The 19,234-nt window shown below is 37.7% G+C and overlaps 1 protein-coding gene across 4 annotated transcripts in view; it reads right to left on the bottom strand.

The window, feature by feature from the left end:
- The window catches only part of CCDC50 (coiled-coil domain containing 50), a 441,292-nt gene that overhangs the window by 403,387 nt on the left and 18,671 nt on the right, over positions 1–19,234 (bottom strand). For all 4 annotated transcript variants that reach the window (XR_012518864.1, XR_012518865.1, XM_010337729.3 and 1 more), the window contains exons 2-4: positions 6,633–6,695; positions 5,640–5,766; positions 1,972–2,062 (exon numbers count right to left, since the gene is read on the bottom strand). Coding sequence is in view for 2 of the 4 variants with exons in the window: in XM_010337729.3 (XP_010336031.1) it covers positions 1,972–2,062; positions 5,640–5,766; positions 6,633–6,695 (281 nt within the window). In the remaining 2 variants the exon portion in view is untranslated. The remainder of the gene's footprint in view (positions 1–1,971; positions 2,063–5,639; positions 5,767–6,632; positions 6,696–19,234) is intronic.

Genomic DNA, 19,234 nt, shown 5'->3' with positions numbered 1-19,234 from the left:
GCTTCTGTAATTGTAACACACTCGTTCTCCATCCAGCCTTGTTTCGTTGCTGATGAGGAACTGGGATCCCCTGCTGAGGAAGAGGCGTTTTGATCTTGGGTATTCTCAGTCTTTTTTGACTGTATTCTTCCCTTCGTTGTAGATTTATCCATCTGTGGTCTTTATAATTACCGTCTTTGTAATTGGGTTTCTGAGTGGACGTCCAACTTATTGATTCTCAGCGCCGAAATCTGAGCAACCCACTGCACCGACCAAGTCAGCGGCGTTAAGATTGATGGTGCTTTTCTGACTCTGCACCAAGAACCGACGCTCCGAGGCGCCGGCAAAACCGCCTCGCCGGTCACAAGAGTCGCGCTGGCGACCCGTGGGGCTCCTCCGCTGGGAATCTCCTGGTGCGTGAGCAACAAGAATTCATGTGAAGGTGTGGCGTCCTCTCGTTCTTTGCGTTTTCACTGGGAGCTACAATCCCGAGCTGCTAGTGATCAGCCATCTTGGATCTCTCTCGGTTTATGTAATTATTAACAGCATTCTTATAACCCTCAAAAGTGTTTCTGGGTGCCTACCATACTGTCATCAAACTATGAAAAATGATAAATCAATTTCCTATTATAAATCAAGACAGTGACCAAGGACAGCATAATAGGTGTGAAAGCAGGTAGTACAGAAATGATGTAAAATGAAGTAAATTGTTCATACGAAGTGATGAAACTAAGCCAGGCATAATGGCTCATGCCAGTAATTCCAGTGCTTTGGGAGGCTGAGGCAGGAGGATAGCTTCAGTTCAGGAGTTTGAAACCAGTCTGGGCAATATAGTGAGACCCTGTCTCCACAAAAAAAATAATTTAAAAATATTAGCCAAGTGTGGGGGCATGTGCCTGTAGTCCCAGCTACTCAAGAGGCTGAGAGGATCACTTAAGCCTGGGTGGCAGAGACTGATGTATGTTTACACCACTGCACTCCACCCTGGGTAATGGAGCAAAACCCTGTTTCAAAAAGAAAAGAAAGTGCTGAAAATATAACATACAAAAGGAAATAACAGCTAATGGTAAATTCATGTCTTCTCACAAACCAAACACTGTTGCTAATTTCAGTTATTTTCAGCCTTAACAATACAACTTAAAAATATACACAGAATCAAAATGATTCATTTTTTAAATCAACAGATCATAGGAAAGTGAAACCTTTAAGAAAAAGACTGAGAGCAATTCCTGCTCCTGGCCTCTCCCAACGGCTACTCCCTGCCTCCTGCTCAGGTTCCACTCGAAGTCTGCCCTCTCTAATGTTGCAAGAACAACCAGCAACCCAGAGACAGACACCTTGTAGTAAGTTGAATAGTGCTCCCTCTCCAAATTCATTTCTACCCAAACCTCAAAATGTGACCTTATTTGGAAACAGAGCCTTTGCAGATGTAATTAGTTAAGCTGAGGTCATATTGGATTAGTGCGGGTCCTCAATCCAATAACTGATGTCCTTGTAGGAAGAAGATACAAAGATACAGACAGGGAAGAAGGCCATGTGACAATGGATGCAGAGACTAAAGTGATGCAGATACAAGCCACGGAATGCCAAAGACTGCCAAGAGTCAGGAGCCAGGAAGAGGCAAGGAAGGATCCTTCCCAAGAGGTAGCATAACTTTGCCAACACTTCAGATTTTAGACTTCCGGCCTCCACAACTCTTAGGACAATAAATTTATGTTAAGCCAAGTTTGCAGGAGTAACTTGTTACAACAGTCATAGGAAACTAATTCACATCCTATGTGAAATTATCCATTATCATCTCTCAAGACTTTTACCACTTACATAATCAAGAGGGTATAAATCATGGTCCACAGAGGAAAATGCAGCCCAAGTAAGAGGCATTCTGCTTCCCATTCAGCAATCCTTCATTGAGCCCGTGACTGCAAGAAGTTTTTGCTCTAAAGCTGAGCACCTCTTTCTCCATAAGGGAGAGGGGCAGTAACTAAGTTATACCTCATCCTTCTTCTCCTGAATGCGTCGTCTCTCTGCCTCTATAGCCAGCTTCTCCTGAATTTCCTGAGCAATTTCACAGTCTTGTTGTTCACTAAAAAGCAAAGGTGAAAACATGAATAAGGAAAATAAAAAATAATGTATTTCCTAAAAATTATAAATACAATTTATTGAATACTCAATCTATGAGAAGTACGTATTTTTCTCACTTTATCTTCAAGATAAAGATGCAAAGACGCTGACACTGTCACATTTACTGATGAGAAAACTAAGACCCATGGAAGTTAAATCATGTTCCCAAGATCACAATGAAAATATGTGGTAGAGCTGGAATCCGATCATCACACTCAACAACAGAAAGCTCCACACTTCTTCTATACCACCATATATCACTTCACCCCACTGAGGCCTGTTTTCTGGTCCTACCTCTACCACTAATAACCACAAATCATTCTCTGTCATGCCATTTTATAAGTTATAAAAAAGTTTAATTTTCTGCTCTTGTGTCAGTTTGCTGAGAATGATGGTTTCCAGGTTCATCCATGTCCCTACAAAGGACATGAACTCATCGTTTTTGATGGCTGCGTAATATTCCATGGTGTATATGTACCACATTTTCCCTATCCAGTCTATCATCGATGGGCATTTGGGTTGGTTCCAGGTCTTTGCTATTTTAAACAGTGCTGCAATGAACATTCGTGTGCATGTGTCCTTATAGTAGAATGATTTATAATCCTTTGGATATATACCCAGTAATGGGATTGCTGGGTCAAATGGGATTTCTATTTTTAGGTCCTTGAGGAATCGCCACACTGTCTTCCACGATGGTTGAACTAATTTACACTCCCACCAACAGTGTAAAAGTGTTCCTATTTCTCCACACCCTCTCCAGCATCTGTTGTCTCCAGATTTTTTAATGATCGCCATTCTAACTGGTGTGAGATGGTATCTCAATGTGGTTTTGATTTGCATTTCTCTAATAACCAGTGATGACGAGCATTTTTTCATATGTTTGTTGGCCTCCTGTATGTCTTCTTTTGTAAAGTGTCTGTTCATATCCTTAGCCCTCCCCAAAACCTAAAATGCAATAAAAATAAATAAATAAAACACACACCAAAAAAAAAAAAAGTTTACACTTAGTGACTTCACATTATAGGTCTAATATCATAGTATTCTTACCTATTCAAACCGAAGAAATAAAAATAAACATAAATCTACTCAGACTAATTATCATATATTTTCTTTTCATTCACTCATTATAATAAAAATCATACACAAAAAGTTTTCAAAGGCCTCTCTATATTTCTGTCTTCATTCAAGACTCTAGCTGAACCTCCCAAATTAATGTAAAATCTGTATAGAGTTAAGTGACTGATAACTACACTCGATGTAATAAGTGGGAAGAAAGTAGAAGCACCACAGAGAAGGCAAACCTAAATGAAGTGTTAGAAGTCACAAGTGACACAGAATATTTATCTCCTGGTACAGAAAATAAAGAAGTTTCATCTGAGCTTAATAATTTCAGTACATATTTCCAAGAAGTTCCAGCTCTGGTTCGGTCAGCTAATTATACAGACTACTGGGAAAACGAAACTGAGAAATCAGTAGTAAACAGGCGAAAATCCTGACTTGGGATAGCAGTCCCGGTATCTGGACTAAATAAAAGGTTCCAATTCAATAAAAACTGCAGCATTTCATCCTTCCCAAGATGTCTGCTATCAAAACTGTCAGGGAGTGAACTGAAAGACTTCCCTTTTAGCTTACTTATTTAATCTAGGAACAATTCTAAACCCTTGAAGTCTCAGGCAGAAATATAATACCTGCTTTTTCTCTCATTTAGGACCTACAAAATATCACTCTCTATTCCTGATTTACATTTGAGTGGTTTATCTTGATAATTTCTGAATAAGCTCATTATACTGTTATTAACCTATTTCAGGATTTTAAGTATCTGCATCAGCCTCAGAACTGGCCTTTCTAACAACTGTGAATAATTCTAATAAATGTAAAGGGCAATGAATTTAGAACTCTAGAACATTCTAGCTTTGGCTCTCACCTTAACCTGTGACACTGAGTCTCATAACATCTCAAGTATCTCTCTTCCTCTTTTTATCTCCATTATCATTACCTTCAATTTAGGACTCATCATCTCCTTCCTCTATCTCTATCACCCCAACGTCCTCATTCAAGCCTCATCATCTCTTAATCTGACCACTGTTCAACAGCTGCCTTCAAATCTTGCCCCCTCTAAGCCTTTACCCACCTATTCCCCAAAAGAGATCCCAAAATGAAAATCTAAAACTACTCTAATGGTTCTCTATTCCCTATAATATAAAGTATACATAACTTGAATTCTTTAACATAACTTATCATGACCCTTTTGGTCCAGCTTTTGACTACTTTTCTGGCCTCACCTCCTACTTCTGCCCCAATTATACTCTCTACTCCAGCAAAACTGAACTTCTTGCAGCTAACATGAGTTTCCAAGTCCTTTTACCTCCTGCCCTTAGGCATGCTGCTCCTTCTGGCTACAATGGATTTTCCCCAAATCACTATAAACTTCCAATTAACCTTCAAGTTTCAGATTAAACATATCATCTGTCTCCTGAAGCTTTTCCCAGTCTCTTCTCTCTAAACAGGCATGAAACTTACATTTCAATTCTCTGTGACTCATGCATGTATCTCCAGATATACAATGCTCAAGGTGTTTTCCTGAGGCCCTTAAAAGTTGTCCTATTCATATCTCTAGTCTCCTTTCACGGTGTCAAATTTAGCATGAGTCAATAAAAGTGTTTATTTACAAAATAAGGAAGCTTAACGAAATGATTAATAAAGTCCTCTCTACAAATAAGAAACAGAAACCCCTTCCTGTAAGTTAGCAAAAATGACTGGCTTTCCTTTTTCACCTGAATATGACACTAAAGTAAATTAAGGGGTTCATTCCATTTTTCCTTTACCCCTTCCCCCTCAACACAGTATCTGTGGTTAAATCTATCCTTAAAGATTTAGGATGTAAGAGCCACTCTCAATCAAAAAAGAAATGTATCCTAGGAGCTTTATAACACTGAAACAGAATAAAAGTCACTGTGTCAAAAGAAGGCTGAGAAATAATAATTTCCATTTATCTGTCAGTTAAAGGAGGCTAATGAGAGAGAACTTTTGTCAGACACTGAAGTTATGAAGACAACTGAGTATACACTTCAGAGCATCTCAGAACATTCGGCTATGTACTGAAAAGCAGGAAAACTAAGAGCAGGAAACGCAGCTAGAACATAGTAAAGGAACCAACACAACCCATAAAGCTTTTTGATGTCCACTATCTCACTGGATCCCCTTAAGAAACTATGAGGCAGAGGGGACAGAGGTCATTTTCCCCATGTTACGGGTAAGGAAAATAAACTCGGAGAAGTTGACTAATTGGCCTAAAGTCATACAGCTAAAAATGTTAGAACTCACACCATCATCCACATGTCTTTAAACCTGGACAAGTGTTCCAACAACAAAGAAAAATCTTCAAATCAAAAAAATGTTGGATATCCACTGCAAGACTTGCAATCTAATAGAAAAAAGAATCAGAGGTACAGAAGTAGTCTCCTTCTCCCCTGCCCTGGTTGCTAGCTCCACAGAGAAAACCATTCTTAACATTACCCCTCCCCCTCCCATATCCTTACAGGTCTTTGTAGTGCTTCTGGAGCTGAGCCTGGGCTTTCAGATCTTCCTCTTGGAGCTGCTTAGCCACCTGGAGGTCATGCTGGACCAAACGGTTCCGCTGAACGTTTGATGCCAAATGATGCTCAACTGGAACAAAAAGATTGAGGACAGGAATCACAATGCCTTGGTTTCTTAGTAATAAATGTCATAATAATCTTAAGAGCTTTACTGTAACACAGTAGCTTTGCCACCATCACTGCATTTTATTGTCTCAACAACAATGTATAATAGAGAGCAAAAGAATTACCACCCCACTTTTCCGTTAGGCAAAAAGAGGATCGAAAAGATGAAATAATTTGTCTTTGGTCACATGGCAACAAAGTGGCAGTGCCAGGATGTCTACACAAGTATTCTAGAGCCAGGGCTAGCGCTCCTTCTACTACTACATATTGTCACTCTATTTATTAACTGCATTTTTCAATATTTTAATTTTTATATTGAAGTGAATTAATAACTCACAAATATTATTATTCACAAATATGTACTTTAATATAACATGCATAGCTTAGACTTACTTTCCATCACTACACTGAAAAAAAGATTCAGAAATATCCACAATGTGATCTCATTTATACTATGGTTGCCTGAGAAAGCTGTTCAGGTCCCCATCCTAGGAGCAAGAACAGATTTATTCTATGCACTTCAGTTAAATCTGTAACCTCTGTGTCCCTCCTACAACACAAGGCAAGGAAAAAGGTTCAAAGCCCTCTTTCTCTCTTGAAGATGCAGCAGTCTACTAATTTCTGGCAGTCTATCTTACTTAAACATACGCAAATATTCACTGATCACCCAGGCATCATTTGCCTGAAGAAATCCTTCATGATTCATGGAGGGCATTGACAAGTGACTGTGCTCTCTCCCTACCTAATCCCTGAGAAATCAGCCTCAAGCTTCCAGTTAAAAACAAAAAAGAAAAGAAAACTGAAGGAGCATAAATGAGAGGTATTACTCACTCTCTTGTTCCTGCAGGCTGTGAGCCAGGGTGTGGTCCTCCAGGACAGCAAAATCTCGGCATACTACAGAAGAGGAAGGAGGGAAAACAGGCAGGAAGGCTCATTAATAATACTTTAACACACACAGGAAACTATTTTTTTTTTTTACTTAAAAAAAATCAATTCTAATACTTCAGGATGACAAACTTTATAATTCCCAATACATGAAATAGTGACTAGTTAAGTCTGCAGTCTTTAGTCACAAAAATCCATAGTGCCTGCTTAGTGCCAAGCACAGGGTGTCACAAAAAACTGTTTAGCCTTGGCCCCCGGCCTGAGGTGAGAACATTTACTGAATCAGATTCCAGAGCTCTAGAAATTCCAATCCACTTCTATATAAGGAGAGTAAGTACTGCTGAAATAACAGAAGTATCAGTCATGCTTTGCATATTGCTAGTGAGAGAGAACTGAGGTATTGCATAGTCAGAGGTGTTAAAAAAAATCTAACCTATGCTTCTCTGTGGTTCAGAAGATTATCTCTCAGCACTTTATTTCTACCCTGGTGTCTTTTAAGGAAAAATATACTTTCACTAGTCCCTTAGGTAGGGGCAGATTTCTACTTAAAAAATTCTTAATTTCTTAAACATTCTTTGGCGGGTCAGTCCCCAGGTACCTGAGTTAGAAGGAGGTCTCTAAGTCCCTCTAAACCTTAAGCTGTCCCAAAATAATCTACAAACCAAAAGAAAACGGGAACCCTGAAAGAAACCAGGAATCTGCCTCAACTCTGCCTCAACTCGAAGATCCAGGCAAGAGTTATTTCTGACCTGTTTTCTTAGAAGCAAAATGGGAACAAATAGTCCCGAAGGTCTATGTTTACCCCAAACTGCTATTTAAACTCCTTCTTCTTAAACATGCAAACAGACAAAACATGCAGGATGCATCATGAAAAGTTCTGTTTTAAGGATGTATAGTTTAGGTGATATGTTCCCACTCTATTCCAACCATGTAATTCAGGTTTAAAAAAAAAAAAAAATTCCCCAAAGCCTCAGAGTACTGCAATTGAGTAGGACTCAAGAAAAATTCCCTAGGGCTTAGGAAAAGTTAGATTTCTCTCTGCAGCTTTGGATTTGCCTATGAGGACACTTAACTGAAACAGAATGAAGAACATTCCTTTGTCATTCTTCTTGTACTTATGTATGCTCACATATACACTCAACATACTTGTGTCCTTCACTACTGAGGGATTATACCATAAAAAGGTAGGGAGATCTTGGGGATGTCAAGTTTATTCTGAAATGGTTTTATAATGAAGGAATGAATAATTCTTGCCCAAGAACTACATTAAACTGAATACAACCTGCTTAACCCTTGCTCAAACATAACAGCAAAATCAGTAATTCCAACAGAAAGCACTGTTCTTTTTCATCAGCTATATTCTCAACAAATTCTAATATCTTGAGGCCCAGGTCCCAGTTACCTTTTATCTCACAAAATAAAAGTACTTTCAAGATAAGCTAGATAATACCCTCATTTAATAAGTGAGGAAACTGAAAGCCAGAAAAAAGGAAGGATTTTCTAAGGCTATATAGAGTTCACTGGTGACAGGGCTTGGGGGTCAATGTCTAAGACAGCAAGAGCTCTTTCCCCTTCCCTGACACAATGACGGCCCTCCTTACCTCCAGGTAAACCATGGTCAAAATGAACAAAAAGAAAATATTCTGTATTAACCAACACATGCTCTCTCAAACACTTCAATTAATATCTAATTTTTAAATGGGTAAGACATACATGGACTTAATTTATAAAAACCAATCAGAATGACTTAGCTAAAATAAATATAATCAAATCTTTATACATATAAAGAATGTTATTTTAATACATTTACCTATCATTTACAACATCTTTATTATACTGGAAACGCGTGGGCTTATATATTAAAGTCAGTCTTAATTTTAGATTAATTATGATTAGATCAAATTTTAAGATTAATCTTAATGACTTTCAAATTATGGGTGGCAACCTATTAGGTCAAATAATCAATTTACCAAACATGAGCAAAGCATTTTAAAAGTAAATAGTCTAGAGAAAACAGAGGACAGTTGACCCTCATAGCCCTGAGTTCTGGATTCATAGATTCAATCAACTACAGATCAAAAATATTCAGGAAAAAAAAAAAAATGTAGCTACACTGAATATGTCGACTTTTTTTTTTATCATTGTTCCCTAAAGAAAACAGAGTAACAACTATTTACAATAGCATTTACACTGCATTAGATATAATAAGTAATCTAGAGACAATGTAAACTGTACAGCAGGATGTGCATGAATTACATGCAAATACTACACCATTTTTTATCAGGGACTGAAGCATCCATAGATTTTAGTATTCATGTGAGGTACTGGAACCAACCCCCACCCCACCCCACCAATACCAAGGGACTAGTGCAACTCACACACAGTACAGAAAGCTAGTTTAGGGAAACTTTTCCAGTATTTATACATACATATGTACACACACACACACACACACACACCCCCCACAGAAATATACACATACAGACATGATAGGTACTAGGTCAAAATGTAAAACACATATCATTCTATAGATTACAAAAGTTTAAAACCCACTTCAATTTATGTTACTAGGTCAGAATGCTATGCCAAAAATATATTTTCTATGTTTCTAATATCATGCTAACTAAAAGTTAAAGATTATGAAATTATTACATTTTTCCATGTGGAGAATAATACGAAGAACTATAGTAATTTTTGAAATATTTCTTAATTTTAGTCAGCAGAACATTAAAAATTAAAATACATGTTTGCAGACAGATACTATGGTAAAAAATTTCTTTGAATACATGGCACTGACACAAACTTAATTCTGAACAGTAGTCCTCCCTACAGAGAGATGAAGAGGGGCATGAGTGCCTTGGCTGCATGTGCTGTTCTACTGCTTCAAAAGCGAAAAAAGAACAGACGACAAGGTAAAATGTTAACAGCTATTTGATGTGAGTGGTAGGTTCACGGGTTTCCTGTGCTTTCTAAATGTCTTAAATATTACATTTTAAGTTCTATAATTAAATTCACTTATTTCACTTTATCAACAGCATATATTGCTAAACCATGAACATGATGATATGGTATGACACATTATAATAGGTGTGAGAAATTTATGAATTACTTATTACCTTAATGACTCCTCATAATGATTTCTTAATATCTAAACAGCAAGACTGAAGCATATCTTGTTATTGTGATTTGTCCTTGAAGCTGCAGAAGCTGAATTACTACCCAAAAGACATGAGCAGCGCCTGAGCTAGAAGAGGATCTGGAAGATTTTCAATGATTATGAGGAAGTACACAAACACATACACACAGAGACTTAAATACACTGACTTACCCCTTCAGAGTTTACTAGGAATTTCCGAACATATAATCTCATTTATACTGAAATATGATTTGCCCAGTCTATAATTTCTTTTAAATCCACTCTAATTTTTTGTCAACATTTGCCTCTGTATTCCCTGCATCAGTATTCTAGTACAACCTGGAAAATAATCACATATCCAGTCAACTTTGTAAATCAGTAACCAGATTGAGAATTACAGAAAGTATTATTCACAGCCAGGCCAAACTCAGAGCCTGACTAGAACTTTTCTCCTTTTCTAACCTCCTTTACTTTCACGTAAACAGTATGAACAGTCCAAGTATATATAAAGGGCATATACTTGTCTCACCACCTTTCCCTGTGGGCACATTTAAGGTGAACCACTTTTCACCCTCCCATTTCTGAAACCTTTTCCCTCCCATGTTCCCTTTCACTCATGCAGAACTCAGGCTGACCTTCTTCTCACAAGCCAACCCTATCAATGACTTCTACTATTCCCAGTCTACTATTAAAATGAGCTTCCCACCATAGTCAATTATACAACTATTCTCCTTTGTTCCCACCCAGAACTCAATGGTCCTGTACCCTCTCCCCTCTGCCCAGACAGTTTCCCAGTGCTAGGGATGGTGGCTAAGTTTCCTTTGAACACTAAAAACCGTGCAGCTCTGCCTCATTGCTTAGGAGAGCATTAACAGAAAGAAATGCCCTTTGCCCTGAAATTCGAGCACACAGCTGCTTCCCTATCCAGCTGCAAGCTCTTCATGGCAGGGACTTTGTGGGTATATCTCTGCACCTTCCACACGACTAAGATGTGCTCATTAACTCAAAGTAGTTAAAAAAAAAAAAAAAAAAAAAAAAAGCTGGACCATAAAGTCAAACAACAGTAGGAGAAAAAAAGAAAATAATGCCATAACATTATTTTCTGCTACTATGACAGCACAACATACTTGTAAGATATGTCAAACATCATTTAAACAAATTTAGTAACAAACAAACTACATAAAACTAGAATCCTCTCCCTATTCTCATTAAAGGAGTTTCAATGATATGTTAATTTAAATACAGGCATACCTTAGAGATATTGCAGGTTTGGTTCCAGACCACCGCAATAAAGCGAGTATTACATTAAAATGAATCACACGAATTTTTTGGTTTCCCAGTACATATAAAAGTTATGTTTACACTATAATCTATTAATATTCTATTGATGGTCTATTAAATTTACAATGAAATTCAGTATAAAAAGGCTAGGTACATACCTGCATTTAAAAATAATTATTACTAAAAAATACTTGCTACACACCTTCAATTTGTAAAAAAAAACATAGTTTGTCCAAAGCGCAATAAAGCAAAGTGCAATAAAATGAGGTATGCCTGTAGATACAACAGTGAATTAATTTACAATAGGCCAAGAAGGTTTTAGAAATGGAAAGGAAGACTGGCTGACATACACAAATACATACATATATATACCTCCCCCCATCCATTTCCTTGAAGAATGATTTTCACTGAGTTGTTTGTCCCCCGCTAAATACATGAATGGCACAGTTTGCAACCAATAAACACTCATTTATTCAATAAATACATGTTGAGCTCTATTTCAGGATGAATGAGTCATCTATAAGCCATCAGTGAGGTGCAGTATTGGAGAGGAAAGCAGGTATAAGTTAATAAACATTGTACTAAAGACCATTGGTTGTACTAAATAAAATTCTTTGCAGTCATAAACATTGGAACAGTTATGCCTGTTATGAATTGGGGGTGGATTAAGAAGTGGAAGTTATTTAACAGAATGTATCAAGAAACTTTAAAGTAATTAACACAAAATGTATCTCAAGGAAAGTTAAAATTCCTATGGACAGAAGCAGTAAACATTCTTAGCAAAGCGGCCAATTATGGAAAAAGACGAAAATGCACAGGCCAACCTGGAGTTGTGTGTGCCCGGAGTACAGACACACCGAAGGAAATTACGCCAAGAGATGTGATAGGAAAGGCCCAGTGCATCATCATGAGAAACTGGTTTTTTCACACAGGCATTCCTGGTATACAACTTAACACGAAATGTACCAAAGAAAATCTGGTGATTACCACCACACTCCACCTCAAGCCAACCAAACTCTACCTCTCATACTTTTTCTCTTTTTGCATTGCTTTGCAAGTCTTTCATTTTTGTTTTCACCTTATTGTTTCTCCTCACGCACATTTTTCCAGGTACATCTGTTTGCCAACTTTACTCCTCTAGCTCCAGACACAGCCCACTCCCCTATTCCCTACCAATAACTGTGGAAGCTTTCCATAAACTTGTTCTCCTTCTACAGGAAACACCCTTGTCTGCCCTCCCCTGGGCAATAAGTGGAAAACTAGAGACAAAATTTGTAGATATTTTTTAAATTATACTTTAGGTTTTGGGGTGCATGTGCAAATCATGCAGGATTGTTGCAGAGGTACATACATGGCAAGTGGTTTGCTGCCTTCATCCCCCCCCCATCACCTATATCTGGTATTTCTCCCCTCATTATCCCTCCCTACTCTCCCCAACCCCACTGTCCCTCCCCTAGCCCACCCCCCCGCACTGACCACAGTGTGTGATGCTCCCCTCTCTGTGTCCACATGTTCTAATTGTTCAACACCCACCTACGAGTGATAACACACGGTGTTTGGTTTTATGTTCCTGTGTCAGTTTGCTGAGAATGATGGTTTCCAGATTCAACCATGTCCTTATGAAGGTCACAAATGCATCATTTTTTATGGCTGCATAGTAATCCATGGTGTATATGTGCCACATTTTCTTCATCTAGTCTATCGATGATGGATATTTGGGTTGGTTCCAGGTCTTTGCTATTGTAACCAGTGCCACAGTGAATATACATGTGGATGTGGTTTTATTATGGAACAATTTATAATTCTTTGGGTATATATCCAGTAGTGGGATTGCTGGGTCAAATGGGATTTCTATTTCTAGGTCCTTTAGGAATCGCCACACTGTCTTCCACAATTGTTAAACTAATTTACACTCCCACCAACAGTATAAAAGTGTTCCTATTTCTCCAAATCCTCTCCAGCATCTGTTGTCTCCAGATTTTTTAATGATTACCATTCTAACTGGCGTGAGATGGTATCTCAATATGGTTTTGATTTGCATTTCTCTAATGACCAGTGATGATGAGCATTTTTTCATGTTTGTTGGCCTCATATATGTCTTCTTTTGTAAAGTGTCTGTTCATATCCTTTGCCCACTTTTGGATGGGTTTGTTTGTTTTTTTCTTGTAAATCTGTTTTAGTTCTTTGTAGATTCTGGATATTAGCCCTTTGTCAGACGGGTAGATTGCAAAAATTTTTTCCCATTCTGTTGGTTGCTGGTTCATCCTAATGATTGTTCCTTTGCTGTACAGAAGCTCTGGAGTTTAATTAGATTCCATTTGTCTATCTTGGCTTTTGCTGCCATTGCTTTTGGTGTTTTAGCCATGAAGTCCTTCCCTATGCCTATGTCCTGAATGCTTTTGCCTAGGTTTTCTTCTAGGGTTTTTATGGTGTTAGGTCTCACATTTAGATCTTTAATCCATCTGGAGTTAATTTTAGTGTAAGGTGTCAGGAAGGGGTCCAGTTTCTGCTTTCTGCACAAGGCTAGCCAGTTTTCCTAACACCGTTTATTAAACAGGGAATCCTTTCCCCATGGCTTGTTTTTCTCAGGTTTGTCAAAGATGAGATGATTTTAGATGTGTGATGTTGCTTTTGAGGCCTCTGTTCTGTCATCAGTCTATGTCTCTGTTTTGGTGCCAGCACCATGCTGTTTCGTTTACTGTGGCCTTGTAATATAGTTTGAAGTCAGGCAGTGTGATGCCTCCAGCTTTGCTCTTTTTGCTTAGGATTGCTTTGGCTATGCAGGCTCTCTTTTGGTTCCATATGAAGTTTAAAGCGGATTTTTCCAGTTCTGTGAAGAAGGTCATTGGTAGCTTTATGGGATAGTATTGAATCTATAAATTACTTTGGGCAGCATACTGCCATTTCACATGGTTGATTCTTCCCAACCATGAGCATGGGATGTTTTTCCATCTGTTTGTGTCCTCTCTTACTTCACTGAGCAACGGTTTGTAGTTCTCCTTGAAGAGGTCCTTTACATCCTTTGTTAGTTGTATTCCTAGGCATTTTATTCTCTTGGTAGCAATTGTGAATGGGATTCACTTTTGATTTGGCTGTTTGTCTGTTATGGGTGTATAGAAACACTTGTGATTTCTACAAATTGATTTTGTATCCTGAGACTTTCCTGAAGTTGCTTCTCAGTTTAAGGATATTTTGGGCTGAAATGATGGGATCTTCTAAATATACAATCATGTCATCTGCAAACAGAGGCAATTTGGCTTCCTCTTTTCCTAACTGAATACACTTTATTTCTTTTGCTTGCCTGATTGCTCTGGCTAGACCTTCCAATACTATATCGAATAGTAGTTGTTAGGGAGGGCATCCTTGTCTTGTGCCAGATTTCAAAGGGAATGCTTCCAGTTTTTGTCTGTTCAGTATGATATTGGCTGTGGGTTTGCCGTAAATAGCTTTTATTATTTTGTGATATGTACCATCGATACCTAGTTTATTGAGGGTTTTTAGCATAAAGCGCTGTTGAATTTTGTCAAAGGCCTTTTCTGCATCTATTGAGATAATGATGTGGTTTTTGTCTTTGGTTCTGTTTATGTGATGGATTACATTTATAGACTTGTGTATGTTGAACCAGCTTCGCATCCCTGGGATGAAGCCTACTTGAATGAATAAGCTTTTTAATTTGCTGTTGCATTCTGTTTGCCAGTATTTTATTGAAGATTTTTGCATCGATGTTCATCATGGAAATTGGCCTGAAGTTTTCTTTTTAGTTGCGTCTCTACCCGGTTTTGGTTTTAGGATGAAGTTGGTCTCATAAAATGAGCTGAGGAGGATTCCCTCTTTTTGTATTGCTTGGAATAGTTTCAGAAGGAATGGTACCAGCTCCTCTTTGTAGGTCTAGTAGAATTCAGCTGTAAACCTGTCTGGACCTGGGATTTTTTTAGTTGGTAGGCGATTAATTGCTGCCTCAGCTTCAGCCCTTGTTATTGGTCTACTCAGGGATTCAATTACTTCCTGGTTTAGTCTTGGGAGAGTGCAAGTGTCCAGGAACGTATCCATTTCTTCCAGGTTTACTGTTTTGTATGCATAGAGTTGTTTGTAGTAATCTCTGATGGTAGTTTGTATTTCTGTGGAATCAGTGGTGATGTCCCCTTTACTGTTTTTTATTGCATCTATTTGATTCTTCTCTCTTTTCTATTAGTCTGGCTAGATTTTAATAATTCAATTTTTTAAAGGAAAAGAGAAAACTGACCATCACTGATTTGAATGTCTCTTAAAATTTCCACCCAAATGACAACATATTTGGAGGCCTAAAGTAGTCTTTAAAAAATGTTTTCTTGGCCAGGCGTGGTGGCTCACACTTGTAATCACAGCACTTTGGGGGGCCGAGGTCAGGAAATCAAGACCATCCTGGCCAACATGGTGAAACCATGTCTCTACTAAAACACAAAAAATCAGCCGGGTATCGTGGTAGGTGCCTGTAGTCCCAACTACTTGGGAGGCTGAGGCAAGTAGGGGAATCAACTGAACCCAGGAAACAGAGATTGCAGTGAGCCAAGATCCTGCCACTGCACTGCAGTCTGACTACAGAGTGAGACTCTGTCTCACACACAAAAAAAGTTTTCTTAGTCATTAACAGTACCGGATTAAGATCTCTCCTCAGCTTTCACCAACAAATAAGTAAACTGAGCATTTTTCATAAAACATATTTAAGATTGATATTTTAGAAAGTTCATTTGCAGCAAGTTTCTCTCTAACTCAGAAACAAAATATTCCTTTTAAAGCCTGTTTCAAAAGGTGATTCAGATTTAGAAGTGACGGGGTAAGAGTCTTTACAATCCCCTTATCTTTTTTTCCAGGACAAACGGAAGTGCCCCCTCTCCTTAAGCTCACCACATTTCCCACATATTCCCATACCCCTAAGGGAAGCAGAAATTTTGTTAACTCTTCCACTAAATGAACACAGTCTCAAATTTTAGCCAATAATCAAGAACTTAACTTGTATTTATACTGGCAACATCAATGAGAAGAAAAACTTAGTGGGGGACATTTTGCTAAACAAATTCAGCTCAAAAGTTTAAAAGCTCTGCACAAGATTAACTAAAATCTCAACAGTGAACAGTGCTCCTGTTATCAAGAACCCCTTTCACCTCCGTCAAGTATGCAGACTGCCTGCACATCGATTACCCCGTTCCAACCAAACCCCGAATTTTCTGATTCAATGAATGGCTACACGTTGCTTTCATACATTATCCAAATAACGTGCATATTCCCATTGCTTTCCCAACTAACTCCACATAAACTAAAAAGGAACTTAAAAAAGCCATTCCCCCTCCATTGTTCTTTTACCTACACCCTAAGACTTTCTGAAATTACAATTGCCATCATTCACCTTTACAAGCTTCCACCCACATAAAAATGCCTGGATTAATAATTCATTAACTAGAGACTACTTCTTTCACCTGCGTCTGTTTTCCCTTTTATAGAATGGTAGAATTTTGTGAATTATTCCTTTTACATAAATGCTATTATTAGCAGATGGACTACATACTCTGCTTTAAAAGCAGGGATTATGCTTGCTTTCCTTTGCTCTATATACATGAAAACATCCACTATGAACAAGGAAAATATTCAAGAGATACATTTTGTCTTGTGAAAGTTTGGTAATAACAGCCAGCCACAACTGACATTTATACAGCACTTCGTAGATTACCATGCACTTTCACATTTATTCCTCCTAACCATCTGAGGATAAAAGTTTTATCAACATCCCCATTTTATTTATGAGGAAACTAAGGCTCAACAGAAATAAAATGGCTTGAGCAAAACTACCCAACAAATAAAACAAATTAATTGGAAATCAAATCCACCTCTTCTGGCCCCAGATATTTCTGCTTAGAGTATCAGAAATAAAGGTGGGTATTATTAAATACTAATCAAAATTTTTTTAAAAATGTGCATTAAGTTCTTTGAAATCAAGGATAAAGGTAATTTTTAGTAAAGATGGTACATGTACTCTGGAAGTGGTTTCTGGGTCCCCCAAAATGCAAATAAAAATGAGACCTAGTTTACTTTGCCTCACTCTCTCTCAAGAACAGACTTCTAGCAATCACAGTCAGCGTGTATTTACACCTGAAAAACATGAATAAAAAGTTCCTTTTTTATTTGTATAAATGTAAGGGGTTCAAGTACAACTGTAATATGGATACATTGTCTAGTAGTGAAGTCTGGGCTTTTGCTATAATCAACACCTGAATAATATACACTGTATCCATTAAGTACCTTCTCATCTCTCAGCCTCATCTCACCATCCCATCCTTCCAACTCTTCAACAGCGTTTTATAAGGGACCTACAGGAAAAACCCTAGGTAGTGACTATAGTGGGAAATTACAAGGGAAATCTCTCTTTGGGATCTACCACTTGCCCTCATCTCTCTAAACCTCTTTTCAACATGAAGTTCCCCTCCATTTGGGAAGAGAAGATATTGTTGAATTTTAGACTAATGTGTCTAAGAGATATTAATGACACTTTGAAATAATAACATATTTTGTAAAGTCCTATGCTGCCCTACAAAAGAAATGTCTCCCTAATCTGTTAGAATTTCTTCTCTTTATTTAAAGTTCCAATAAAATTACCTGAGTAGAAGAGAAGCGGGATTCAGAGAAACGGAATAAATCCTATCCTAATGACAAATCTTCTACATTCTCAATCTCAGAAATGTTTATATAGAGATCAACAAAATGGCATCAATATCACTATCACCGATACCACTAGCAAAAACCAACCCCCATCTCCACCTCCATCAACAGGGCAAGTACGGAGCTTAGAGACACCTGACTATAGACAGCAGACACTCTCTTATGCTCACTCAAATACCCTAATTATGAGCCCCATAAAAGCAAACATAGCTCTGAGTTGCTAATCATTGATAACTAAATTTCTCACTTTCAGGCTCAAGGCTGAAAACAAAAAGAACACTTAAATAATGTGTAAGCAATTCATTTACCAGAGAACAAAGGGTAACTGAAACTTTTGATCCTTCTCTATTTTTTAGTGTTCTAAAATTTTCATATCATTGAAATTAACAAAATCTAAATACAGTATGACAGTTGCAGGGGAGTGGCACCTAATTTTAGCTGATGCTAAGTAAATAACCTACACAAGTATTCCATCTTCATTTATTCTGTTACTAGTCAAAGTAATCAATGGCAGGGCTACTTTTCTAATTAAGTCTCCAAATGCCCTGTTCTTTCCAATATGCCATGATACTCCACCTGTCTGGGAGATAGATGATCCTTGTAAGCAGAGTTCCATAGTATAATTAAGTCAGATTCACCTTCTTGTAGTTATTATCCTTAGCATAATAACCCCACTACTGAACTCTCCACAAAGTCCACACAGAATTTCTGCAATTTTTCTGTGAAAGACAAAGATTTTCATTCTACACCTTATACAGATGACTATGAGGACCAAGCAATATTTACCAATATTTCATCTATTGAGAGACTCTTAATGGTTATTGGTTTTGGTTTCTGTTTTTGTTTCTTGGTTGTTGTGAGAATGAAACAGAGAGAATGGGAGAGGCTTGCAAATGGGAAAGAAGTTTAGTGACTATTATCACACAAATGAGGATGGGATTAACTCTGTTCTATCTGCCCAAAGCATCCACCGACCCCTCTATCATCTAAAAAATTCATAATCAACCTACAAGACCTCCATTCAAATGTCACCTCTGTATTAATCCAGTCCTATATAACCTACAAACCAAAACCAATATAAGTGACTCGCAAGCACTCATCATACTCATCTATTATTTTCTTTCGGTGTTTTCATAGCATGTAGTTTACAGAATAGTACTATAGCACTAATTATATTATTAAAAAATTTTACTCATGTTTCCCCAGCATACATTCTAGATCCTGAAAGGCAAGAAAAATATTATGGATCATTTTATCTCTAACACTTATCCCAGTGCCCAGGATAGAATTTTCAAATACATGTTTTTGAAAATGATGGTTCCTGAGAACAATCATGACTAGTGCAGAAGACATAACATCAAACGTTAGATTTTTTTTCACCCACATCCATCCAGCATATTGATTCACTCACATTCACCAGCTAATCTGAAACAAGGCTACA

The sequence above is a fragment of the Saimiri boliviensis genome, chromosome 8 (assembly GCF_048565385.1).
Source record: "Saimiri boliviensis isolate mSaiBol1 chromosome 8, mSaiBol1.pri, whole genome shotgun sequence".
NCBI classification, from domain to species: Eukaryota; Metazoa; Chordata; class Mammalia; order Primates; family Cebidae; genus Saimiri; species Saimiri boliviensis.
Note: the sequence above shows the minus strand (reverse complement) of the source record. Positions and strands in the feature narration are given on the sequence as shown.